This window comes from Pan troglodytes, chromosome 9, assembly GCF_028858775.2.
Source record: "Pan troglodytes isolate AG18354 chromosome 9, NHGRI_mPanTro3-v2.0_pri, whole genome shotgun sequence".
Classification (NCBI taxonomy): Eukaryota; Metazoa; Chordata; class Mammalia; order Primates; family Hominidae; genus Pan; species Pan troglodytes.
Genome location: NC_072407.2, coordinates 21,675,761 through 21,702,641, shown reverse-complemented (window position 1 = coordinate 21,702,641; position 26,881 = coordinate 21,675,761). Strand labels below are relative to the sequence as shown.

The 26,881-nt window shown below is 44.0% G+C and overlaps 1 protein-coding gene across 1 annotated transcript in view; it reads right to left on the bottom strand.

Moving 5' to 3' along the window:
• OTOG (otogelin) overlaps positions 1-26,881 on the bottom strand; it is a 101,188-nt gene that overhangs the window by 5,339 nt on the left and 68,968 nt on the right. The window contains exons 39-52 of the mRNA XM_016920523.4: positions 13,269-13,452; positions 10,658-10,878; positions 10,354-10,492; positions 8,703-8,897; positions 8,296-8,508; positions 7,629-7,733; positions 7,390-7,497; positions 6,866-6,967; positions 4,030-4,128; positions 3,116-3,156; positions 1,497-1,572; positions 1,226-1,404; positions 366-470; positions 71-190 (exon numbers count right to left, since the gene is read on the bottom strand). Coding sequence (XP_016776012.4) covers positions 71-190; positions 366-470; positions 1,226-1,404; positions 1,497-1,572; positions 3,116-3,156; positions 4,030-4,128; positions 6,866-6,967; positions 7,390-7,497; positions 7,629-7,733; positions 8,296-8,508; positions 8,703-8,897; positions 10,354-10,492; positions 10,658-10,878; positions 13,269-13,452 — 1,887 coding nt within the window. The remainder of the gene's footprint in view (positions 1-70; positions 191-365; positions 471-1,225; positions 1,405-1,496; positions 1,573-3,115; positions 3,157-4,029; positions 4,129-6,865; positions 6,968-7,389; positions 7,498-7,628; positions 7,734-8,295; positions 8,509-8,702; positions 8,898-10,353; positions 10,493-10,657; positions 10,879-13,268; positions 13,453-26,881) is intronic.

Here is a 26,881-nt window from a genome sequence, read left to right as displayed (position 1 = left end):
CCCCACCCCACCACCAGTGAGACAGCTGATGCCCCTGGCCTACAGCCTCAGTGGAGAAGGAGGCACTGACCTTGGCACACTCAGTCTCATTGAGCGGTGGGCAGCTTATGGGAGAGCGGACGAGCACGGCACCCAGGGGCGTGCTGCTGCAGTGGTGGCGGGCGCAGTCTGCGATCCAGGATGCCCCGGGCTGGAGGGCACAGAAGTGGGTAATGGGAGCTGTGGCCAGATGGACAGCCTGCACAAACCCATAGGGTCTGGGAGCCTGTTTGTACCCAGCCCTGGCCTGCAAGCCAGAGAGGGCCCTAGTCCTGGTGTCCCCTTCTGGGACACCCTCCTAAGTGGGCAGCGAGGGGGCTGCTTACCAAGAACAGGGAGGTGGTGCCATTGGGGAAGGTGAAGAGACAGGACACGTTCCTGCAGGAGCCGCAGCAGGCAGCGAGGTCCCGCGGGTGCTCGTACTCCTGGTTCTACAGGCCAGGGCGGGGTGGGCCTCAGCCAGATGCCCACCTCCACCCTGGCTCTCCCACTGCCTGGTTATCTGTGAGGGACCCCAGAGCCTGGAAGGGCCCTCTGTAAGTGCTCGAGAAGAGGCGCTCCCAGCCTCCTTCTGTCACAGGCAGCTAATCATCCCTGTATCTACCCTGAGCCTCCCTCACAGCAAAGAGCATCTCCACCCTTTCCAAGCCACTTCTGCTAAGTAAGGATGCCAGTTTTTATTCCAGACAGACCTCCATTTGAGTCTTAGTTCTTGTAGGACTTTTGACAAATGACAGAGTCTCCCTAAGCCTCAGTTTTCTCCTCTGAAAAATGGGAATAATTCTAACCTCCTTTATCCAAGTAATATTTATTTAGCCCTTACTAGAAGCCAGTCACCATCCTAAGTACTAGGCATGAAGAAGTGCTCACCAAATAGTAGCAACACAAGCACGCAAACCAAAGGGACAGGGAATGTGCCAGGCATTCCGTAGGCACCTAATAAATGTGTGCTGTGTCTGTCAACACTCACTCTTTCCAGGCACTAAATCCGTCCCTTCTGTTCCCCTTCTGGCCTCTCCCAACCCAGTCCCTTTCTTGGCACTTTCTACAGAGGTTTCTGAGGGCCCCTCTGACTTGTCCTGGGGGTTTAGGGCAGCTTCAAGGGCTCCTCTGGCTCCTGGAGCACCCAAGGTCTGCCGGGCAAGCCCTCCCGACCCCACCCACCCCGCCCTGGGCTGCACCCTACCGCCTCGCAGTGGATGTCACAGAGCACAGAGGTGGTGTTGATCTGGTAGAAGCTGGTGAGAGGGTCAAGCACGGTGGTGCAGCGGGAGGTGTGGCACACGCCATCTGCAGAGAGCTCCACCACTGTCTGGCCGGGCTGCATCACACCCAGCTCGCGGCTCAGACACACCGGGGCCTTCACTGGATGAGCATGCAGGGCGGCAAAGGTCATCCAGAGCCCAGGCACCCATGCCCCTCCTGCCTGGCTCTGCCCCAAGGCTTCCCCCACTCACCACACTCGTACTTGGCGCAGCCACACACATTCTCCACGCTGTGCATGAACTCCTCGTCCAGCTGGGATTTCTCCCACTGGGTGGGGCAGAGGCAGTCAGCACCCTGGGTTGGGGGCCAGCCTGGCCCTCAGGAGCAGTCTGCCACCTGGGCCCCTCTCTACGTCAGTCCCTCCCTGTGGTGGGCAGGAGGGGGCTGGCAGGCCTGGGGCCCCTCAGCAGCCTGGAAGCTCAGTCCCAGTGTGGCTACCAGGCCTCCCCAATGAGGAGCACTGTCCAGTGTCCTCCCCTTTCACAGAGAGGGACAGAGCTCCGGGTGGCTCACACTACTTCTCACCTTTCTTCAGCAATGTTAAGGAGGGAGGAAATGGGGGACAGAGTGAGAGGAAATGTGTGCTGGGGTGGGGAGGGTTACATATAATTCAGAAAAGGACTGTAAACACGACTTCACATTTCTTAAAGTATTTTCACTTCCCTCAGTGGCCATGCAGCCTGGTGGCTAAGGGCATGATCTCTGGAGACAGATTTCCTTGGTGTCAGCCCTGGCTCCATGATATACTAGCTTCATGACCTTAACCTTAGCTTCCTTGTTTGCAGGATTGAAAAAACAACAGAATCAACCTCACAGGGTTGTTGTGAGAATAAATAATACACATGAAAGCCCTAGGAAAGTTCCTGGCATTTAGTAAGCTCTCAGTAAACATTAGCTACCGTCATGATTGTCATCAACATCATGATCATCATTGCCATTATCATCTTCACCACCACCATCATCCTCACCATCCCCACCACCACCATTGTCATTGCATTATCACCACCATCACCATCGTCACTGCATTATCACCATCACCATCACCCTCACTGTCCCCACCACCACCATCATCATTGCATTATCACCGTCACCACCACCATCATCCTCACCATCACCACCACCATCATCCTCACCATCCCCACCACCATCACCATTGCATTATCACCACCACCACCAGTACCACAACCACCATTATCCTTACCATCCCCACCACCACCATCTTCATTGCATTATCACCATCACTGCCACCACCCTCATCCTCACCATCCCCATCACCACCACCACCACTGCATTATCACCATCGTCACTACCACCACCATCCTCACTGTCCCCACCACCACCATCACCATTGCATTATCACCACCACCACCACCATCATCCTCACCATCACCACCACCATTGTCATTGCATTATCACCATCGTCACCACCACCACCATCCTCACCAACCCCACCACCACCATCATTGCATTATTACCATCATCACTGCACTATCACCACCGTCACCACCGCCATCCTCCTCACTGTCCCCACCATCATCGCCACCATCAGCATCATCACTATCATCTTCATGATAATTTTCATCTTCATTGTACTTAATCCTTACCACAACTCTAAAGCATGATTATGTCCACTTTACAAAGGAGGGCACCATACCCAGAAAGCCAGTGGCAGAGCTTGGGAAAAGAATGCTGACTTGCAACCCCGGGTTCCTTGCACTAGATTAAAGGAGCAGATTCTCTAGAGGAGGGGATAGAGAGGAAAGGAAAGGGGAGCAGACCAGGGAGTGTTGGGGGAGGAGCGTCTCCATACCAGATGGCACCGGGGCACCGGGATTGTGTCACAGTCACATTCTGAAAAACACAAGGGGCCAGGCCCCACTTCATCAGGGATGTCCAGGTAGGAATCCCCTGGGTACCCTGGACCTCTCACTGCTGGCACAACCCGTCTTCTGAAGACCCAGCTCCAGGCCAGGCCTGGGAGAGGAGAGGAAGAGGCCCAAATCTCAGCCTCCTTCCATCCCTGGGGGCAGGAGAAGGCCTGCAGCTCCGCTGGTTAGGTAGGTGGGCAGTGATGGGTTCTGAACACCAAGCTCTCCACTGGGTGTGGAGCGAGGATAAATAGGCAGATGGGCCAATCACAGGTTTCCTTTTGTCACCTGGATTAATCCCTTCACCTGGTCCAGAGCCTATTCTTTTTATTTATTTTATTTTATTTTTCTTTGAGATGGAGTCTCACTCTGTCGCCCAGGCTGGAGTGCAGTGGCACTATCTTGACTCACTGCAACGTCCACCCTCTTAAAGGCACCTACCACCGTGCCCGGCTGATTTTCTTGTATTTTCAGTAGAGACAGGGTTTCACCGTCTTGGCCAGGCTGGTCTTGAACTCCTGACCTCATGATCCACCCGCCTTGGCCTCTCAAAGTGCTGGGATTACAGGTGTGAGCCACCGTGCCTGGCTGCAGTAAGGACTTTTTAAGACGGAAACCCTCTTTGGAATGGGAAACTTGCTTTTTCCTTCTTTTATCCTAGAGAGAAAAGGCTGTAGGAATGCTCAGCACTTGGAGTGCGGATGCAGAAGGAAGGTGATTCTGGTGGCTTCCTCTAGAGACCCTGCAGGGGACAGATCTGAGAGGAGTGGACGGTGGTAGGCCGGGCTCCCTCAACCCCTCCTCAGCAGGGCCACTGGATCTCCCAGCGGGGAGGCTGTCCTGACCACGGACTCACCACAGGATTTGTAGGGGCAGCAGCGGTCGGGGCTCCACACCTCCACCAGGGCAGTGCCCAGGCCACACTGCACTTGGGGACAGCGGAATTTCTCACACACTGTGGGGAAGGAGAGGTGGGTGACACGTCAGTCACAGGCACCTGGGGATGTGAATCCTCAGAAGGGCAACACTGGCTAAAGAGAGGCTACCCCCAGCTCCTCCTTAGTGACCCCCACTGTCCTCAGAGCCCCAGGGAAGAGTCTGGGCACCCGAAGTCTCCCCAGGGAGCTACTTCAGGTCCTGGTGCTGTGCCTGTGAGGCACTGGTGACATGACAGGGTCAGAACATCAAGCTCATTAAATTGGGCCTCCTCAATCTGGAGTCACCCTGCAAGAGGTGGTCCGAGGAGAGCCAGCCATTAGGGTAAGGTCTGCTGACGGGGAACATCCCGCTCTAACACAACCTTTCCCACCCTGTGGAAACTTCATCCACTTGAGGCCCACCTGAGCATGCCCTGCTTCAGCTGATGCTACCCTGCAGGGCCCGCACTTCCTTTCTTCCTAGTCTTTAGGCTGACTTTTCTCAGTTCAGGATTCCTCAGCCATTCTCATTTGCTGGGAGAACAAGGCAAGGGGTGAGGGAACTCCCTGGGTGCAACGTTTTGGTGGATAGGGGAGGGGCAAGGGTCAGCACTAAAGGTGAGGATCTGAAAATTGTAAGAGTTACTTGATTTACTAATAAAGTTATTGGCACAAGCAAGGATTATCAAATGGTGTTCCAAAAAATTATGAGGGAGGGCATTTTTATGGTGTCAAAGTAATAGGCTATTTTCTGGTTGGAAGAGGAAAAATGTAAGATGGAGAGATCTTAGGATTATGGTCATCACCCTAATCTGGGCCAATGTTAACCTCAATTCTTGTGACTCAGCCAGATAGTGTGTGGCACCCGATGTGATGTGCTATGAAGCTCATGCACGCACTGTCTAGCCCCAAATTTTTAACTTGAACCCATCAATCCTTAGATGGAAATTTCAGTTTTAGGAAGCACAGAGGCCCAGGGAACAAGGTAAGCAGCTCCAAAAGAAAGCAACTGGCGAAGTCCAGAAGCGGGGCCTCTCTGCATGGTCATGGCATGGACTCTACAGTGGGAGGTCATACAGGAAAAGGGACCTGTGCTAGGATGAGAGATGTGAGGCATGTCATTATAATGCATGGTCCAGGACTGGATCCTGGATTGGACAAACAGGAAGAAACGGACTGGGCATGAGATGAGTTGAAAATGTATTAACATGGAAAGGTAGTGATTGTTCAATGAAAACAGCCAGTTTAAAAAAAAAGAGTACGTCCAGGATGAGCTGATTTTGGTAAACCACACACATCTATATAAAGCCATAGAGAGAATCTGGAAGGATATGTATCCACTAAAGCATTGGCAGTGGAATTATCTAGCAGGTAGGAAGGTGGTATTTTCATTTTCTTGCATTTACTTGGAATTTGTACTTTCTACAATGCATATACAGTGCTTTTGTAATAGCAAAAGTATGACGAAGACTGGGAGAAAGTGATGATATCAACAGCCTCTGTTTTGGAGCACCTACTGCATACCAAGGACCATTTGGTCCTTCACAAAAATTATCTCTAATTTCCACAACAGCCCCTCAAGGCAGATACTATAGCATCGCTATTTTACAAATGAGCAACCTTGGCTCAGAGAGTAAGGAACTTGCCCTGGGCTGCACAGCTGGTAGACAGCCCAACTGAGGCTCAGAAACCAACTGACTATGCCCATACTCCATCCATAGGACTAGGCTGCCCCCCGAGAAACATGGAAAGAAACGTGAATACAGGAGGAGGGCTGAGGGGGAGGGGTAATGATAGAAAGAGAAAGACAGAAGAGAAGGAGAAAGGATAGTGAATCTGTCCTCACATCTGTCTTGCAAATACTGTGGCAAGTGGGCCAACCAGCTCCTGGTCAGGTGCGGCCAGGTCATCTGGGCAACTCTCATGGGATGGGAGCCTACATTGTTTCGGAGGTGGCTCTTCACATTGAACCAATCAGAGAAGCCCTTGGGTGTCCTGGTGGAAGCCCCTCTCCTATTCTGTTCTGTGTAAGAAAAAACCTCATGCTTCTCCTATTATCAGTGTGCAAAGCAATTTTTGTAAATTGAATAATATTTAAATAGAACCATTTTGTTCATTTTCATCCATTAGGTTTGCTTACAGTCCATAATGCTGGCTGCACTATGCTTAACAGTTACTACTGTGGTACTATGCACATAGTGCATTCTATATCAAGGTACTATGAACACAGTACATGATATGCACATACTATACATGTCTACATGTATATACAGTATCATACATACAGGTACCAGGCCCTATAAAAATATTGGAAAAAGCATACTTTTATTTATAATTACAAAATAAAAGAGCTTCAGAGGTTTTGCAACACAGGGCCTTCTGTGATACAGCCTCCAGGAGCGGGCACTATGGCGACACAGTGGCGAAAGGGACCCTGAAGGGGAGCCTTGGGTCAGTCAGGGAATGAGGACTTCTTATCAGTGCTGTGGGGGATGGAGGGACCCAAGTATTTGTCCTTCAACCCTAGCCTCTGTCTGGCCCTTGGGGGCCTCCATGGAGGGGACAGGCCTGGACTTCCCACCCTCCAGCCTGACAGCCTGACCCAGCTTCTTCAGGTGGGCCTGCACTCGTCCTGGATTCAGCTGCTCGGCCCCTCCAGAGCTCACCACCTGGGGGCGCTCTGTTGCTCCCTGTCAACCCCCATTGGTCCGGGGTGGGAACTCTGTGAAGGGCCCCTTCCTGCCGCAGCCCGCCATGTGCCCAGCCAGGACTCACCACACTGGTACAGAGGGCAGCAGAGCTCCGTGGTATTCCTGTGCACGGTGAGCGCCTCCCCTTCTTGACATTCGGGGATGGAGTCTGGACAGTCGCCACAGGCTGAGGGGGAAGAGGGTCAATGCTGTCACAGCAGTGCTCTCATAGGGGCTTGGCACATAGCACGTTGCTGGGGGTGGGGCCTCCTCAACAACCCAGGTGTGGCAGGAGCTAACTAACGGCAGCATCGCATGGTCTCACGTGATCCGTTCTGGAATCAGAATCTGGAAGTTCTCCCTCATGTCCACCCAAAGGCTTACACAGAACAAGCACCAGTTTCCTCGTGCTTAGTAATCTAGGGGGAACACGGGGTCGGTGTCCTCTTCCTCCCACACTGTTTCCTGGACAGTGAGCTTGTCCTTCTCCCTTTGCCCACCCCATCTGAAGACCCCCAGCCTTTCCTCCCAGCTGCCCAAGGACACAGGGGTGAGGCCGGCGGACTGTGATCAGGCTGTGTGCGCTGGCGTCTGGTGGCGGCGACCCACCGCAGAAGTAGGAGGTGCAGCAGGAGTCCCCCAGGCGGCCCGCGATCAGGATCTGGTCCTGTCGGCAGCTGGGGACCAGCTCTGCCTCACAGAGATCTGGGTCACACTCTGGGGAAAAAGCTGAATTTAGGTGCTGGGAGAGGAACCTGCCTGGCCACCCCGGGGCCCCTGCCCCCAGAGCTGTCCTCCCCCCACTGCCCTCAGTCCGTCCCCCACCCTCCCCACCCCGGGCCTCTCACCACAGCTGTAGCTGGGGCAGCAGGAGTCCTCCTGGAAGTGGGTGAGGAGGCGGTGGCCTGGGCGGCATGTGGGGGCGAGACCCTCACACAGAGTCTGGTTACACACTGGCCCCGGGGACCACAGGGCCTGTCACCTCGGGGCCGGATGTCCCCACTGCTCTCCAGTGGAGAACACTGGACAACTGCCCAACCCCTGGACGCCTGGCCCCACTCCTCCCCCCAGCCCCCAGGACCCATACTCCTAGATGAGGTCATTGAGGGTCACACGAGGGTTCAGGGCTGGGACAGAAGATCAGCAAGAGCTAACATCCATTGACACGCACCCCATCTCACAGCAACCCCAAAGATGGGCCCGATCGATCATCAGCTCATGTCCCAGGAGAATGAACCAAGGCACAGAGGATGTGAAATAATTTGCCCGAGGCCACAAGGCTACAGGTGGGGGAGGAAGAGTGGCCAGGCTGCCTGGCTCCACAGCACTCCCTGCACTGACTCCTGAGCCTCCGCCCCTGCCCCCAGGGAGGGTTCTCCCCTCCTCCAAGCTCACCCCCTACAAGACACTTTGCTTTTCCTAGGCCTTGTCCTATCCATCAGGGTTGGTGTGCAGGGCTGGAACCTTTTAACTGTTTTACAGTTGACGTCCAAGGAAGTGAAGGTGGACACTCACCACAGACAGTCCCCAGGCAGCAGGGGTCCTTGGTGGGTAGGAGCAAGGCCACCTCCCCGAATCGCAGGCAGCTCTCAGGGCGGGGACTGGGGCAGCCCAGATCCACCGGGACGATGGTGTCTGAGGCTTGGCACTGGTGCTGGCAGCAGCCGCTGAGGGAGCTGTTCCAGGTCTCCCCCAGGGCCCTCGGCACCCCCATGCTGTCAGTGCAGGCTGCAGAGGGGAATGGCAGGGTGCGAGGGACTGAGGAAGGTGAGCCCAGACCTTCCCAGGCTAGACTCTCCCTGGGTTACTGGCCACCCCTAAGCAGACCTGAAAGGATGCAGACGGGACTCAGCTGTGGACAGCAGGAGGCGAGGCTGAGGCCGGCTTTGGAGGCCCCCCACTCAGGGAGGGGAGGAACCTACCGCACTTGGCCTCCGGGATGCAGAGTGCAGAGTGGCGCCGGTGTAAGATGGTGCCCTCGGAGCAGACGCAGCCCTCGCCCAGCACCTGGCAGTGCTCTGGGTCCAGAGGCCCTAGTATCCCATCCTGGCATGTCTTGGGTGGCTCACAGGCTGTCACACATGCCTGGTATGTGGAGTCGCTGGAGCACAGGAAGGCTGCAGGGGCACAGTGGGCACCAGGCCTACCTCAGACCCCAGGCAGGGCTACCCACTGAGGGCCAAAAGAACAGGAGGGGATGAGGAGAGGGCTCAGAGTGTCATCAGCACCTCAGCAGAGAGTGCATAAGTTAAAGGGCTTGGTGACATCACCTCCTTCCTTAGATCAGGACTCAGCGAAGTACAGCCCACAGCCCAAATCCAGCCCACTGTCTGTTTTCACAAATAAAGTTTTATTGGAACACAGCCATGCCTGTTCATTTATATTCTGTCTCAGGCTGTTTTTGTACCAAAAAAAGGTAGAGTTGAGGACTTATGACTGAGACCATATGGCACACAAGTCATCAAATACTTACTTTCTGGCTCTTTACTGAAAAGGTTTGCCAACCCCTTGCTCTAGATCAGTGTTTTCAAACTTTTTTGATTGTAAAAAGCAGATTTTACATTGTGGCCTAATACAAGCATGTAGAACAGTGGTCCTCAAACTCGACTACAAAAGAATCCTTTGGGAGTTTTTGAGGTATCATTGTGGGGAACCCACCCCAGGCCAGTTGAATCTCTGATTGTGGGGCCCATGCATTTTCAAGTTGTCTGAGTGATTTCAAAGGGTATTTAGGATTGAAAATCGCTTCTATATAAAATAAAAAATCTGTTTTACAAAATCATACCTAAACTTTCTATGAGCAATACACACTGGTATTTTCTATTCTATTGTATTTTTTAAAATGCTGGTGCTGACTCCCTAAATTGATTTCATACCCGCTGAGTTGGGATCCACAGTTTGAAGAACACGACCCAAGAGGACTTTTGTCTTTTCCTCTTTTACTTGTCATATTGTGGGTGTGGCCTTCCTGTGAGCCAATCCCAGCCTTTCTGGACAGGTTCACATTTATAAATCAACCTACCCTAGCCCAGGCCACCCCTGTCGACCCTACCAGTCAAACCTAATTGGGGGAGGAGGAGGCAGATCTCATTTCCTTCCTGCAGGAAGGAAGGGAAACTCTGGAAGAAGAGAAACGTGAGCAAAAAGGAAGCAGAGGGAATAAAGGTGTGCTGGACGGTGTCCGTGGGGCAGGTCTATGTGAGCACTCGGCACACGTTCCCCCACATCCTCAAAACCACCCTGGGCGAGGGCGATGGTTACAGTCTCCACTTACAGAGAAGAGACGCAAAGAAAGCAAATACTAAAATAACAATACAATTACTATGTGTTAATATGTTCATATGAATCATAATAAATATGTGTTCATTAGTATAAAATGTACTTTTATATAATATAAAAATTAAATATAAATTAAACATATGAAATATTTATAAATTTACTAATGTACATAAATCCATGAATGATTAAAGCTGGGAAAGCATACATGAACTTGGGGCCGGGAGCCTTTTCCCACTTTAACAGGGGACGGGAACAATAGTCACAATGGAGGGTCCCCCTGCCCCGCAAACTCACGGCAGTAGTCAGAGCGCCGCCACTCGATGCACACATGAAATTTGTGGCACATGGCCACGTACACAGTCAGGGCCACGCAGGGCTGCTGCACGTACTTGGTGTCCCGGATCCACAGCTCACAGAATGACTCCGGAGGCACCTGGACATATGCATCAGGCAGTGCTGGTTACTCGGATGGCACATATCCCAGTGCCCAGCTCCTCCCCTCCCTGCCCAAAAGGAACAATGAGCCTCTGCAGGTAGGTGCTGCCATCCCCAGCCAGCCCAGGAGGTGTCCCCAGTGCTGGACCCAGTTGGCACATACAAAGCGGTGGCAGGCACTGAAGGTGCGGTTGGACACCATGCGAAGGCAGGGCGAGCAGTCAGTTGTGGCGCAGCTGTCTGGGCGGAAGCGGGTCTGGCCCACTGAGGTCAGGGAGCTGGGCACCTGCCAGCTGTCCAGAAAGGGAGCAGGGTCCTCAGCCCCACCCACCACTGAGCCATCCTTCAGGGTAAGGTCATTGGCTGCATCTCCATCACAGATACCTGAAAGGGGCCAAACAATCCCAACAGCCACGATCATCACTACCACTCCCATGTCGTCAGCTCTCACTCTTTGTATTCCTCACAGTTCTTTGAGGTCAATAATACCATTATCCCCATTTTATACGTGAGGGAAATTAGGTGAAGGGAAGCTAGGAAACCTGCTACAAAAGAAAATGTCTTTGTACTTAGGAAATACACATGTATTTAGGGGTAAAAGGATACAATGTCTTGAAGTTATTTTCTAATGGTTCCGAAAAATGCATATATATATATATATATATATATATATATGTATTGCATGTGCATATAAAAATGTGTACACACACACACACACACACACAGAGAGAGAGAGAGAGAAGGAGAGAAGCAAATGGGGCAAATCTGGGTAAAAGGTGTACACTACTTTATACTGTCTTTGCAAGTTCTAAATTTTTATAAGCTTTGCTATATTACACCAAAATAAAAAGCTACCCCCCAAAAATCTGCTTTACCAGTGATTGCTAGCTGATTATAACAACTGTTCCTTCTTTTTCCTGGGCAGTCAGTGTATTTTTCCCAGATGCCCTTGCAGCTGGGTGAGATCATCCGATTGAGTCCCAGCCAATGGCATATGAGTGAAGGTGACGAGTACCACCTCCAGGCCTAGTTCATAAAAACTTCCCACCTGTCTCCTCTCCTGTGAATTTGGAAACTCATGTTGACATGGCAGAACCAGAAGATGGAAGGACTCTGGGTCTCTGAATCATTGCTATCCATTTGGGAACTTATGTATGCAGGAAATAAGCTTCTGTTGTGTTAAGGCACTGAGATGGGGGCAAGGGTGAAGTTTATCTGTCCTAGCTTTTAATGTGACCTAAACTTCTGGTTTCATCTCCCACATACCATCTATGTGCTCCAGACACACACTTTCCTGCCCACAACTTTGCTCAAGCTGCTTCCTCTGCCTGAAATACTTTCTCAGATGTCCTTCCTTCAAGGATGCCTCAGATGCACTATCCATGACATTCCAAAATCTGTGTAACAGTCATTGGCTTGCAGGTCAACCTTTCACAAAAGATTGTAGCTCTCTGAGTGCAAAGACTCATTTTCTTTTAGATTCTCAATTATCTCACCACTCCCCTAAGTTTTTCTGGCAGGGTGCCCAGCTGTCAAATGTTCATTCAAATAAAATGGAGATATAAATGATCCGACTTCTGTTCTAACACCTCTAACCATGATTCTGTGAATATAAAGCATGATTAAAGGCAAACTCTTATTAATATATTATTAATGGTTCCCATGGTCACACTTTGGGTCTTGGCTTTAAGTCAATGAGGGGTGTCCCAAAGGTATCCTAGGGAGGGGTTGGCTCACCAGGCTACTGCTGACCACAGTGCTCTTTGCTGGCAATGAACAGAGGAGAAGGAAGAAATGATGAGAAAAAGATGGTGGTAGTGATGGTGATGGTGTTGGTGGTGGTGGGGATGGTGGCATGTGTGTAAGAAGTGTTTAAGAATGGAAGCACCATAAAACAGGGATTTTGTCTGTTTTGTTCACTGTTTTGTCCCCAGCGACTGGTACATGGCAAATATGTGTTGCACAAAGGAAAGAATGAGCATGGAGCTGAACTTCATGTGTTAGTGCATGTGTAGAGGGAATTTGGATGCAGAGGGGCATGAATGTGAATGTGTGAATGATCACCGGGGTGCAGGTGGAGGATGGAGGGTGTGTGTGTGTATGTGTGTGTGTGTGTAAGTGTTTTTATCTCACCCATCGTCACAATCATGGTAGTCTGTCACGGAGTGCCCCATGAGTGTCCATGTGCTTATGCCCCGGCAATGAGCAGCGGCCCACATCCAGGCTTGTCCCATATCTCTTTTCCTTATGAGAATACATTCAATCCTTTAGGGCATGCTCTGCAATTGTGCTATGGTCTGAAGAGCATTAGTTCTGTGTATTGTGGCAGCTCTGCTGTGTGCCCTTGGGTAAGGCCCTTAATCTCTCTGAGCCCCCTTTCTTCTTTAGTTCAGTGGGGATACTAATGGCCATCTCTCAGTGCTGTTGTGTGGATGACCAGGAATAAGTGAGATAGACTGTGGAAGTGCTTTGTGAAATGCCCAGGCTCATGCAGATGGAAAGGATTATCCAACATTAGAAGGCTGTCAGGGAAGCTGACAGACAATCCCGGCTGAAGTGACAACTGGCTGAGTCCAGAGCCCTCTACTATCTCCCTACTGGCAGCTTTGGCCCCAGGACACAAGACGTTGGGCCTCCCTGCCCTGACAGCTCTGCTGCTCCAACCTCTGGCCTGGTATTCTGTCCCAGCCTTTCCTGCTCCAGGAGGAATTATGTGTGGGGGCAGAGGTGGACCTGGGAAGCATCCCCTCCCCGCAAGCTGGGTTCCACCTCACCGCACAGGCCATGGCCCTGGGCCTTGCTGGTTTTGCTGGCCTCCACGATCATGAGTCCTGAGCTGTGGAGCCACTGGATCTGGATGTCTGAGGGAGTCAGGATCATGTACATGTGGCCTGTGTCCTCAATTCTGAATCCATACCTGGTCACAGGTGGCCACACAGGCTGCGAGTCCACAGTCACCTTGGGAGGGAATTCAGTGTGAGCACAGCTTGTCCATCCATTCATTCATCCATCCATCCATCCATCTGTCCGTCCATCCATTCATCCATCCATCCATCCATCCACCCATCATCTGACAAACATTTATTAGGCATCTGCTATGTGCCAGGCTCTGTTTCAGGCACATGCAGCCAAATCACCGTCGAAAGTGGCATGTGAGGATTCTGAAAATATCTTTATTGGAAAAATACAATGAAACAAGAAATGCAACAACAGGAGGCAAGCTACATCTTAATGCCCAAATAAACACAAATCCTTAGCCCTTCCAATCACTCTCTTCTTTCCTGATTCTGTTCAGATCACTTCTTCTGGGAGTCTTTCCTGATTCTGTTCAGATCATTTCTTCTGGGAGAGTCTCCCTAAATTCCCAGCCTTGGGGCTACATACCCCTGCTCTGGGCTTTCCTCATCTCTGTGCTGGCCATTAAGTATCTGTTTCCACATCAAGATATCCAGTGAACTGAGTTTCTTAAGGGCAGATACTATGCCTGATTTACCTTTGAATCCCCAACACCTGCTTTTGAGCCTAACATAAATTGGGGCTCAATCAATATTTGTTAAATATGCAACACACTCTAATTCTCACAAACACTTTAAATTCAAGGCTACAACCTCTTCTACATATTAACAAGGTTAAATTTGGATGTACCATGGGTTATTACAATAGTTTTACACTGAAAAAAAATGGAATACAAAAAGATTAAGATTTTAAAGTATTTATAATGAATTAACCTCCTCCCTTCAAGATTAGACTGTTTTATATGCTCCTGAATGTCAAGTGGGTCAATAAAGAAATTATGAAAAAGACTGAAACTTTTCTTGAAACAAATGATAATGGAAACACAACATACCAAAACCTACAGGATACAGCAAAAGCAGCACTAAGGGGGAAATTTATAGCTATCAGTGCCTATATCAAAAAAGAAGAAAAACTTCAAATATGTAACCTAACAATGTATCTTAAAGAACTAAAAAAGCAAGAGCAAATCAAATCCAAAATTAGTAGAAGAAAAGAAATAATAAAGATCATAACAGAAATAAATTTGAAATAAAAAAATACAAAAGATCAATGAAACTAAAAGTTTGTTTGAAAAGATAAACAAAATTGACAAACCTTTAGCCTAACTAAGAAAAAAGAAAGAAGACTCTAATAAAATCAGAGATGAAAAAAGAGGCATCACAACTGATACTGCAGAAATTCAAAGGATCATTAGCAGCTACTATGAGCAGCTATATGCCAGTAGAAGAGAAAATCTAGAGGAAATGGATAAATTCCTAGACACATACAACCTCAAGATTGAACCACAAAGAAATAAAAAATCTGAAAACACTAATAACAAGTAATGAGAAGAAGCTGTAATAAAAAGTCTCCCAGTAAGGAAAAGCCTGGGATCCGATGGCTTCACTGCTGACTTCTACCAAACATTTGAAGAAGAGTTAATACCAATCCTACTCACACTATTCTGAAAAAATAGAGGAGGAGGGAATACTTCCAAACTCATTCTATGAGGCCAGTGTTACTCTGATACAAAAACCAGACCAGGACATATCAAAAAAAGACTGCAAGTTGTTATTTCTGATAAATATTGATGCAAAAATCCTCAAAAAAATACTAGCAAGATGAATTCAACAATACATCAAAAAGATCATTAATTGTGACCAAGTGGGATTCAACATATGCAAATCAAAGTGATACATCATATCAACAGAATAAAGGACAAAAAAACCATATGATCATTTCAAATGATGCTGAAAATGCATTCAATAAAATTCAACATCCCTTCATAATAAAAATCCTAAAAAAAACTGAGTATAAAAGGAACATACCTCAAAGTAATAGAAGCCATATATGACAGAACCACAGCTAGTATCATATTGAATGGGGGAAAATGAAAAGCCTTTCCTCTAAGATATGGAACATGACAAGGATGCCCACTTTCACCACTGTTATTCAACATAGTATTAGAAGTCCTACCTAGAGCAATCAGACAAGAGAAAGAAATGAAGGGCATCGAAATTGGAATGGAAGAAGTTAAATTATCCTGTTTGCAGATGATATAATCTTATATTTGGAAAAAACCTAAAGATTCCACCAAAAAACGATTAGAACTGATTTTAAAATTCAGTAAAGTTGCAGATTACAAAATCAACATAGAAAAATCAGTAGCATTTCTATATGCCAACAGTGAACAATCTGAAAAATAAATTTAAAAAGTAATCCCATTTACAATAGCCACAAGTAAAATTAAATTATCTAAGAATTAACTTAACCAAAGAAGTGAAAGAGCTTTATGATGAAAATGATAAAACACTGCTGAAAGAAATTGAACAAGACACAAATGGAAAGATAGCCCATGCTCATGGATTAGAAGAATCAATGTTGTTAAAATGTACATATTACCCAAAGAAACCTACAGATTCAATGCAATCCCTATCAAAATATTAATGACATTCTTCACAGAAATAGAAAAAACAACCCTAAAATATACATGGAATTATAAAAGACCCAGAATAGCCAAAGCTATTCTGAGCAAAAAGGACAAAACTAGAAGAATTACATTACCTGACTTCAAATTATACTACAGAGTTATAGTAACCAAAGCAGCATGGTACTGGCGTAAAAATAGGCATATAGGCTGGGTGCAGTGGCTCATGCCTGTAATCCCGGCACTTTAGGAGGCCAAGGTGGGCAGATCACCTGAGGTCAGGAGTTTGAGACCAGCCTGGCCAACATGGTGAAACCCTGTCTCTTCTAAAAACACAAAAATTAGCCAGGTGTGATGGTGTACACCTGTAACCCCAGCTACTTGGCAAGCTGAGGCAGGAGAATCACTTGAACCTGGAGACAGAGGTAGCAGTGAGCCAAGATCGTGCCACTGCACTCCAGCCTGGGCGACAGAGTGAGACTCTGTCTGAAAAACAAAAACAAACAAACAAAGAAACAGACATATAGACTAATGGAACAGAATAGAGAACCCAGAAACAAATTCATACACCTTCAGTGAACTCATTTTCGACAAAAGTGCCAAGAACATACATTGGGGAAAAGACAGTCTTTTCAATAAGTGGTGCTGGGGAAACTGGATATCTGTATGCAGAAGAATAAAACTAGACCCCTATCTCTCACCATATACGAGAACCAAATCAAAATGGATTAAAGACTTAAATCTAAGACCTCAAACTCTAAAACCACTACAAGAAAGCACTGGGGAAACTCTCCAGGACATTGGTTTGGGCAAAAATTTCTTGAATAATACCCCAAAAGCACAGGCAACCAAAGCAAAATGGACAAATGGGATCACATCAAGTTAAAAAGCTTCTGCACAGCAAAGGAAACAATCGACAAAGTGAAGAGACAACCCATAGAATGGGAGAAAATATTTGCAAACCATACATCTGATGAAGGATTAATAATTAGAATATATAAGGACCTCAAACAACTCTATAGGAAAAAAATCTAATAATCTGACTTAAAAATGCACAAAAAATTTGAAATAGACATTTCTCAAAAGAAGACATGAACAGTGATGCAAAAATCCTCAATAAAATATTGGCAAACTGGATCCAGTGGCATATCAAAAAGCTTATTCACCACGATCAAGTAGGCTTTATCTCTGGGAGGCAATGTTGGTTCAACATATACAAATCAGTAAATATGATTCATCACATAAACAGAACTAAAGACAAAAACCAAGGATTATCTCAATAGGTGCAGAAAAGGCTTTTGGTAAAACTCAACACCGCTTCATATTTAAAACTCTCAATAAACTACGTGTTAAAGGAACATACCTCAAAATAATAAGAGCCGTCTATGACAAACCCACAGCCAACAACACACTGAATGGACAAAACCTGGAAGCATTCCACTTGAAAACTGGCACAAGACAAGGATGCCCGCTCTCACCACTCCTATTCAACATAGTATTGGAAGTCCTGGCCAGAGCAATCAGGCAAGAGAAAGAAATAAAGTACCTCCAAATAGGGAGAGAGGAAGTCAAACTATCCCTGTTTGCAGACAACATGATCCTATATCTAGAAAACCCCATAGTTCCAACCCAAAAGCTCCTTCAGCTGATAAACAACTTCAGCAAAGTCTCAAGATACAAAATCAATGTATAGAAATCACTAGTATTCCTATATACCAACAATAGCGAAGCCGAGAGCCAAATCAGGAAGGCAATCTTATTCACAATTGCCACGAAAAGCATCCAATACCTAGGAATACAGCTAACCAGGGAGGTGAAAGATCTTTACAAGGAGAACTACAAAACACTGCTCAAAGAAATCAGAGATGACACAAAGAAATGGAAAAACTGTCCATGCTCATTGATAGGGAGAATCAATATTGTTAAAATGGCCATACTGCCCAAAGCAATTGATAGATTCAATGCTCTTCCTATCAAACTACCAATGACATTCTTCACAGAACTAGAAAAAAAACTATTTTAAAATTCATATGGAACCAAAAATGAGCCCGAATAGCCAAGGCAATCCTAAGCAAAAAGAAAAAAGCTGGAGGCATCATGCTACTCAACTTCAAACTATACTTCACGGCTACAGTAACTAAAACAGCATAGTACTGGTACAAGAACAGGCACATAGACCAATGGAACAGAATACAGAGCCCAGAAATAAGGCCACACACCTACAGCTGTCTGATCTTCTACAAAGTCACCAAAAACAAGCAATAGGTAAAGTACTCTCTATTCAATAAATGTTACTGGGATAAATGGCTAGCCATATGCAGAAGATTGAAATGAGACCCCTTCCTTACACCATATACAAATATTAACTTAAGATAGATTAAAGACTTAAATGTAAAAGCCAAAACTATAAAAATCATGGAAGATAACCTAGGCAATACCATTCTGGACACAGAAACGGCAAAGATTTCATGGCAATGATACCAAAAGAAATTGCAACAAAAGCAAAAATTGACAAATGGGATCTAATTAAACTAAAGAGCTTCTACACAGCAAAAGAAACTATCAACAGAGTAAACAGATAACCTACAGAATGGGAAAAATTTTTGCAAACTATACATCTGACAAAGATCTTACATCCAGTATCTATAAGGAACTTAAACAAATTTATAAGAAAACAACAACAAACAAACTACCCCATTAAAAACTGGGCAAAGGACATGAACAGACACTTCTCGAGAGAAGACATACAGTCAGCCAATAAGCATATGAAAAAAGCTCAACATCACTGATCATTAGAAAAATGCAAATCAAAACAGCAATGAGATACCATCTCACACCAGTCAGAATGGCTATTACTAAAAAGCCAAAAAATAACAGGTGCTAGCAAGGTTGTAGAGAAAAAGGAACACTTATACATTGTTGGTGAGAGTATAAATTAGTTCAACCATTGTGGAAAACAGTGTGGTGATTCCTCAAAGACCTAAAAACACAACTACCATTTGACCCAGCAATCCCATTACTGGGTATATACCCAGAGGAATATAAATTATTCTATCATAAACACACCTGCACACATATATTCATGGTAGCACTACTCACAATAGCAAAGACATGGAATCAACCTAAATGTCCATCAATGGTAGACTGGATAAAGAAAATGTAGTATATACACACCATGGAATACTATGCAGCCATAAAAAAGAATGAGATCATGTCCTCTGCAGGAACATGGATGGAGATGGAGGCCATTATCCTTAGCAAACTAATGCAAAAACAGAAAACCAAATACTGCATGTTCTCACTGATAAGTGGGAGCTAAATGATGAGAGCACATGGACAGGTAGAGGGGAACAACAGATACTGGGGTGTACTGGAGGGTGTCAGGTGGGAGGAAAGAGAATATCAAAAAATAACTAATGAGTACTAGGCTTAATACCTGGGTGACAAAATAATCTGTACAACAAACTCCTGCGATATGAGTTTATCTATATAAGAAACCTGCACATGTACCCCTGAACTTGAAAGTTATAAAATAAAATAAAAAATAAGACATCCAAATGGCAAACAGGCATATGAAAATGTTCTTACATGGATCATCAGAGAAATGCAAATCAAAACTATAATGAGAAATCATCTCGCTCCAGTTAAAATGGCTTTTATCCAAAAGACAGGAAATAACAAATGCTGGTGAGGATGTGGAGAAAAGGGAACCCTCACACTTTTGGTGGGAATGTAAATTAGTACAACCACTATGGAGAACAGTTTGGAGGTTCCTCAAAACACTAAAAATAGAGCTACCATATGATCCAGCAATCTGGGTATACACCCAAAAGAAAGGAAATCCGTATATCGAAGTGATATCTGCACTCCCATGTTTGTTGCAGCACTGTTCGCGATAGCTAAGATTTGGAAGCAATGTAAATGTCCATCAGCAGATGAATGGATAAAGAAAATGTGGTACTTATACACAACAGAGTACTATTCAGCCACAATAATATGAGATTCTGTCATTTACAAAAACATGGATGAAAATGGAGGTCATTATGTTAAATGAAATAAGCAGGCACAGAAAGACAAACCTAACATGTTCTCACTCAAGTGTGGGATCTAAAAACCAAGACAATTGAACTCACGGACATAGGTGAAGGGTAGTGGAGGGGTTGAGGAAGAGATGGGAATGATTAATGAGTAAAAAGAAAAATTAAAAAGAATGAGTAAGACTTAGTGTTTGATAGCACAACAGGGTGACTACAGTCAATAATAATTTAATTATACATTTAAAAATAAATAAAAGACTATATAATTAGATTGTTCGTAACACAAAGGATAAATGTTTGAGGGGAGGGATATCCCATTTTACGTGATGTGATTATTACACATTGAATGCCTGTGTCAAAATCTCTTATGTACCCCACAAATATATATACCTACTATCTACCCATAAAAATTAAAAATTAAAAAAGGATGAGACTGTTTTATGCAGCAAATTATGCAGCACGTGAACTATTATGTAGAGGGAGCCTCAGCCCAGGAGTCACAAAGAAAACTTTGTGACCCTAGGAAAGCCCCTGGCTCTCCTAGCCTGAGCCTTCCTATTTGTACAGACAGAGGATTGGGCTTCATGATCCATGAGCAGTCTCTGAGTTCTGGGAGTAAACATACATACCTGAAGCCCAGAGAGGAGCCTCGCCTGCATTCATAGGACTCCAAGCAAGGACAAAGAATAAAAGTTTAAAAACGAAGGACTTAGACTTCCATTTCTGACCAAGGTGGAGTAATAGGAACTGGATTTACCCTCTTGCCTTAAATGATCAAACAAACTGACAAAATATATAAAACAACAGTTTTCCAACGTGAACAGTTGGCAATGCAGGAGAGTGATCCCTGAAAACAAAAAATGGAAACAAATGAGGCAAGCCTTATGATTGTCCAAGGTTATTACTTAGAGAGTTTAGAGGCTGCAGTGCAGGGAGCAGGAACCCAGGTAGAGCCTGGTGGTTTCCTAGAGTTTAGAAGACAAGAGATAGACATTCACAAAGGCCAAGGTAGCTAGAGTTTGCATGGCAGACAGAGAGAGAGAGAGAGAGAGCTCTGAAGCTTTGCAGAATCCCCCTCCAACCCTGTCCTGACCCTGTCCTGAATTTTCAGCTGAATATTGATCAATGTATGTAGGTGAGAAAACTACCTGAGACTAGGGAAAGAACCACCTGAGAGGAACAGACAGAAAAATCCACAGAGCTAGCACAGGGCTGAGAATAGTAGAAAAACCTCCTAATATGTAGAGTATAGGGTAGGGTATGCAGAAGGGTGTTGCTTTAGTAGCAGGGAATTGATATGTAGGATAAAGAATAAAATCACACTCAGAATAAAGGCTACTTTGGCTTTACCTAACAAAGCTTAAAGGCAAGCCTCAGAAGGATCAAACTGTTTCCAAGTAGCAAAACTACTACAAAGCTCAAGAATATTTTCAAAAATAAAATGAAAGAATATCCAGCATCCAACAAGGCAAAACTCACAATGTCTGGAATTCAATTTAAAAACATTGTCAGGCATGCAAAGAAGCAGGAAAATACAACCTATAATGAAAGAAAAAATCAATCAGAACTGACTGAGAAATGACACACACGGTAGACAAGGAAATACAAACAATTATTTTTAAAATTGTTTTAACTATATGTGCTCAAGAAATAGAGGAAAACAGAAGGTGAGATGTTCATGATATAAAAAGACCCAAATCAAACTTGTGCAGATGAAAAATATCATGTCTGAGATGAAAACCACTGAATGGAATTAATATGTTTAGACACTATAAATGAAAAGATTAATGAACTTAGAGCAATAAATACTATCTGAAATGAAGCACAGAATTAAAAAAGACCCAAGAGAATGATGAGCAGAGAGCATAAGTGATCTGTGGGTCCACTTCAAGTATCCTAAAACACATGCAATTGAAGTCCCCAAAAGAGAAATGAATTACCAGGCCTATCATAACCAAATTGCTTAAAAACAACTATAGAAGGAAAATCATAAAAGCAGCAAAAAGGGGTAGAAAAAAACTACATTATGTATGAAGGAACAAAGAATGACAGCAGATTTCTTATCAGAAATAAGCAAGATAAAAGATAGTGGAACTTCATAACAGCACTATTCAAAATAGCCAAAAATATGGAAACAGCTTAAATGCCCATCAATAATGAATGGATAAACAAACTGTGGTATATACATACAATGGAATATTATTCCAGCCATAAAAATAAATGAAGCATTGATACATGCTTCAATGTGGATGAACCCCCAAAACATGGAGCTCAGTAAAAGAAGCCAGACACAAAAGGTCAGATATTGTCTGACTCCACTTATATGAAATATTCAGAATAGGTAAATCCAGAGACAACAGGCAGATTGGTAGTTGGCAGGGGCTGTGGGGAGAGGTGACTATGAAGAAACTGCTTAATGGGTATGGGGTTGCCTTTTGGGGTGATGAAAATGTTTTGGAGCTATACAGAGGCAATGGTTGCACAATATTGTGAATGTACTAAATGCCATTGAATTGTTCACTTTAAAATGCTTAATTTTATGTTTTGTCCATTTCTCCTCAATAAAAAAAAGACAGGAGCAACGTCTTATAAAGTACTGAAAGAAAAAAATATCAGCCTATAATTCTATACCCAGTGAAAGTATCTCTTAAAAATGAAGGAAAGACCAAGACTTTTTCTGACAAACAAAAGCTGAAAGAATTTATCACCAGTAGATCTGTACTACATAAGTGTTAAAGGAAGTCTTTCGAGCAGAAGAAAAATGATACCAGATGTAAATCTAGATTTACACAAAGGAATAAAAAGCACAAAATGGTAAATATGTGGTTAAATATAAACTTTCCTTGTTTTAAAAATCTCTTTAGAAGATAACTGCTTAAGGAAAAATAATAACAATTTACTGTGGAGTTTATAATAATTATAGAAGTAAATTTTATGACAATAACACAAAGGCTTGGTGAAAGGAAATAGCAGTATACTGTTGTAAAGTTCTTATGGTATATACGATGCAATATAATATTATTTGTAGCTAGTCTGTGACAAAGTAAAATTACATACTGTAATATCTAAAGCAACCACTGAAGGAGAAAAAAAAAGTACAGACAATAATCCAACATTGGAGATGAAATGGAGTCATTAAAAACAATCCAAAGAAGGCAAAAAAAGGAAGAAGGAGGGAACAAAGAACAGATGTCACAAATAGAAAATAAATAGCAACAATATATAAACATCACTATGTTGAGGACCAAATTAAACATAAATGGTATAAACATCCCCAATTAAAAGGAAGAGATTGTCAGATTGGATCTTTAAAAACTGAAGGCTCAACTATTTACCCCCTGCAAAAGTCCCAATTTTATTTGTTTGTTTGTTTGTTGAGACAGGGCCTCACTCCTGTCACCCAGGCTGGAGTGCAGTCGTGCAATCATGGCTCACTGCAGCCTCAACTTCCTGGGCCCAGGTGATTCTCCCACCTCAGCCTCCTGCATAGCTGGAACTACAGGCATGTGCCACCATGCTTGGCTAATTTTTTAATATATATATTTTTAGTAGGGATTCTGTTTTGCCATATTGCCCAGGCTGGTCTCGAACTCCTGGGCTCAAGCAGTCCACCCGCTTCAACCTCCCAAAGTGAAATTACAGGCATGAGCCTACATGCTGGCCAAAAATCCCACTTTAAATAAAAAGCCACAAATAGGTTAAAGTAAAAGGATTAAAAAAGATACATCTTAGATATACATATTAGGTATACACGCTAAAACCAATCAAAAGAAAGCTGGAGAAGCTATTACAGGCAAGTCAGACAAAGTGGAATTCAGAACAAAGAGTTTTACCAGGATAAAATGGCCATTTCCTAAGAATAAAAGAGTTAATTCATCAAAAGGACATAACAATCCTGCATGTTATGCACCTAAATAACAGAATTTCAGTATATGTGAATAAAAAAACTGATAAAACTCCAAGGAGAAATAGACAAATAAACAATTACAGTCAGATATTTCAACATTCTCTCAGTAACTGAGAATAAACAGATAGAAAATTAGTAAGAATTTAGAAGGCTTGAACAACACTATCAGGCAATTTGACCTAATTAACATTCATAGAACACTCCACCCAATAATAAAATACACATTTACTTAGAGCATGTTCTCGGACATAAAATAAATCTTACTAAATGTAAAAGAATTCAAGTTAGACAAATTATGTCTTATGAACACAATGAAATTAAATTAGAAATCTGTAACAGAAAGGCATCTGGAAAATCATAAAATATTTGAAGATTAAACAAAACCCTTAATTCATGGGTCAAATAAAAATCAAAAGGGATATTTAAAAGTATTTTGAACTGATTGAAAAAGAAAACAGCATATCAAAACTTGTAGGATGCAGTTAAATCAATACGTACAGGGAAAATTGTAGCACTAAATTCTTATATTAGAAAAAGAGGCCAGGCATGGTGGCTCACGCCTGTAATCCCAGCACTTTGGGAGGCCAAGGCGGGTGGATCACGAGATCAGGAGATCGCGACCATCCTGGCTAACACGGTGAAACCCCGTCTCTACTAAAAATACAAAAAAATTGGCTGGTGCCTGTAGTCCCAGCTACTCGGGAGGCTGAGGCAGGAGAATGGTGTGAACCAGGGAGGCAGAGCTTGCAGTGAGCCGAAATCACACCACTGCATTCCAGCCTGGGCGACAGAGTGAGACTCTGTCTCAAAAAAAAAAAAAAAAAAAAAAAAAAATAGAAGAAGAAGAAAGTTCTCAAATTAATGACATAGACTTCTTCCTTAACAAACTAGAAAAAGAAGAGTAAGTTAAACCTAAAGTAAGCAGAAGAAAGAAAATAATAAAGATAGCAGAAATCAATGAAATAGAAAACATAAAAATAATAGAGAAAACCAATAAAGCCATTCTTTGAGAAGGACAGTAAGTTTGATAAGCCTCTAGCCAGGCTAGTCAGGGAAAAGAGAGAAGACACAAATAACTAATGTCAGGAATTAGATATGGCACATAGATTCAGATCCTACAGAAATTAAAAGTATAGCAAGAATATATGATGAACAACTTAATGTTTATAAATTTAACAACTTGGATGAAATGGACAAATTCTATGAAAGATGCAAACTACCCAAATTTACCAAAGAAGAAATATATAACCAAAATAGCTCTACAGCTACTAAAGAAATTGAACGTGTGTTTTAAAATCTCCCCAGAGAAAAATCCAGGCTCAGATGGCTCCACTGTTGAATTCTACCAAATGTTTAAGGAATAAATATTACCAAGTCTACATATACTTTTCCAGAAAATTAAAAAGGGGAGAATACTTTCCAACTCATTATGTGAGGCCAGCATTACTCTGCTACCAATAGTAAACTATCATATTACAAGAAAAGAAAATTTAGACTAATACCTATCATAAGGATACAACAATATATAAAAAGGATAATATAACAAATGAAGTAAATTCCAGGAAGGCAAGACTGGGTTAACATACAAAAATCAATGTAATTCATCAAATTAATAATGTGAAAAAGAAAAACAATGTGATTATCCAAATAGGTGCAGAAAAAAGCATTTGACAAAATTCAACATCTACTCCTGGTAATAAAATCTCTCAGAAAACTAGGAATAAAAGAAACTGTTCTTAACCTGATAAAGGACATCTGTGAAAAGCCTACAACTAACATCATGCCTTACAGTGAAAGACTGAATGCCTTCTCCCTAAGATCAGACAAGGATGATTGCTCTCAAACTTTCTTACTCAGCATCACACTAGAGGTCCTAGCCAGTGCAATAGGTGAGAGAAAATAAATTAAAAGCATACTCATTGGAAAGGAAGAAATAAAACTGTCTCTGTTTGGAGAAGACATAATTGTCTATGTAGAAAAACCCAAAGAATTTAAGAACTAATAACTGAGCTTAGTAACGTTGCAAGATACAAGCTCAATATGCAAAAATAAGCTGTATTTGCATTAGTAATAAGCAATTGGAAAGTGAAACAAAAACAACACAATTACTTACAATAGCACCAAAAATATAAACTACTTAGGAATAAGCCTATCAAATATGTATAGGATCCTTACACTAAAAACTACAAAACACAAATAAAAAAATCAAAGAAGCCATAAAAAAATAGAGATGAACCATGTTCATGCACTGGAAGACTCACCAGTGTTAAGATTTATTCTTCTCCCAAATAATCTATATATTGAATGCAACTCGAAATTCCATGAAGACATTTGGTAGAAATCAAAAAGCTGATTCTAAATTTCTATGAAAAGTTAAAGGAATTAGAATAGCTAGGCCAGGCATGGTGGCTCACGCCTGTAATTCTAGCACTTTGGGAGGCTGAGGCAAGAGGATCCCTTGAGGCCAGGAGTTTGAGACCAGCCTGGGCAACATAGTGAGCCCCCATCTCTATACAAAATTTAAAAATTAGCTAGGCATGGTGGCATACACTTGTTGTCCTCTACTTGGGAGGCTGAGGTGGGGGGATTGCTGAGCCCAGGAGGTCGAGGCTGCAGTAAGCTATCATTGCACCACCACACTCTAGTCTAGATGATAGGGAAAGACCCTGTCTCTAAAAAAAAGAACAGACAAAACAATACCACCTAATTTTAAGGTTTAATAATAAGTAATGGTAATCAAGACACTGTAGCATCAGTGAAAAGATAAATAGGACAAAATAAAAAGCATATAAATTATCCCAAACATTATTTTTTTTTTTTGAGACAGTTTCGCTCTTGTTGCCCAGGCTGGAGTGCAATGGTGCAATCTCAGCTCACCGCAACCTCCGCCTCCCAAGTTCAAGTGATTTTCCTGCCTCAGCCTCCCGAGTAGCTGGGATTATAGGTGCGTGCCACCATGCCCAGCTTATTTTGTATTTTTAGTAGAGAAGGGGTTTCTCCATGTCGGTCAGGCTGGTCTCA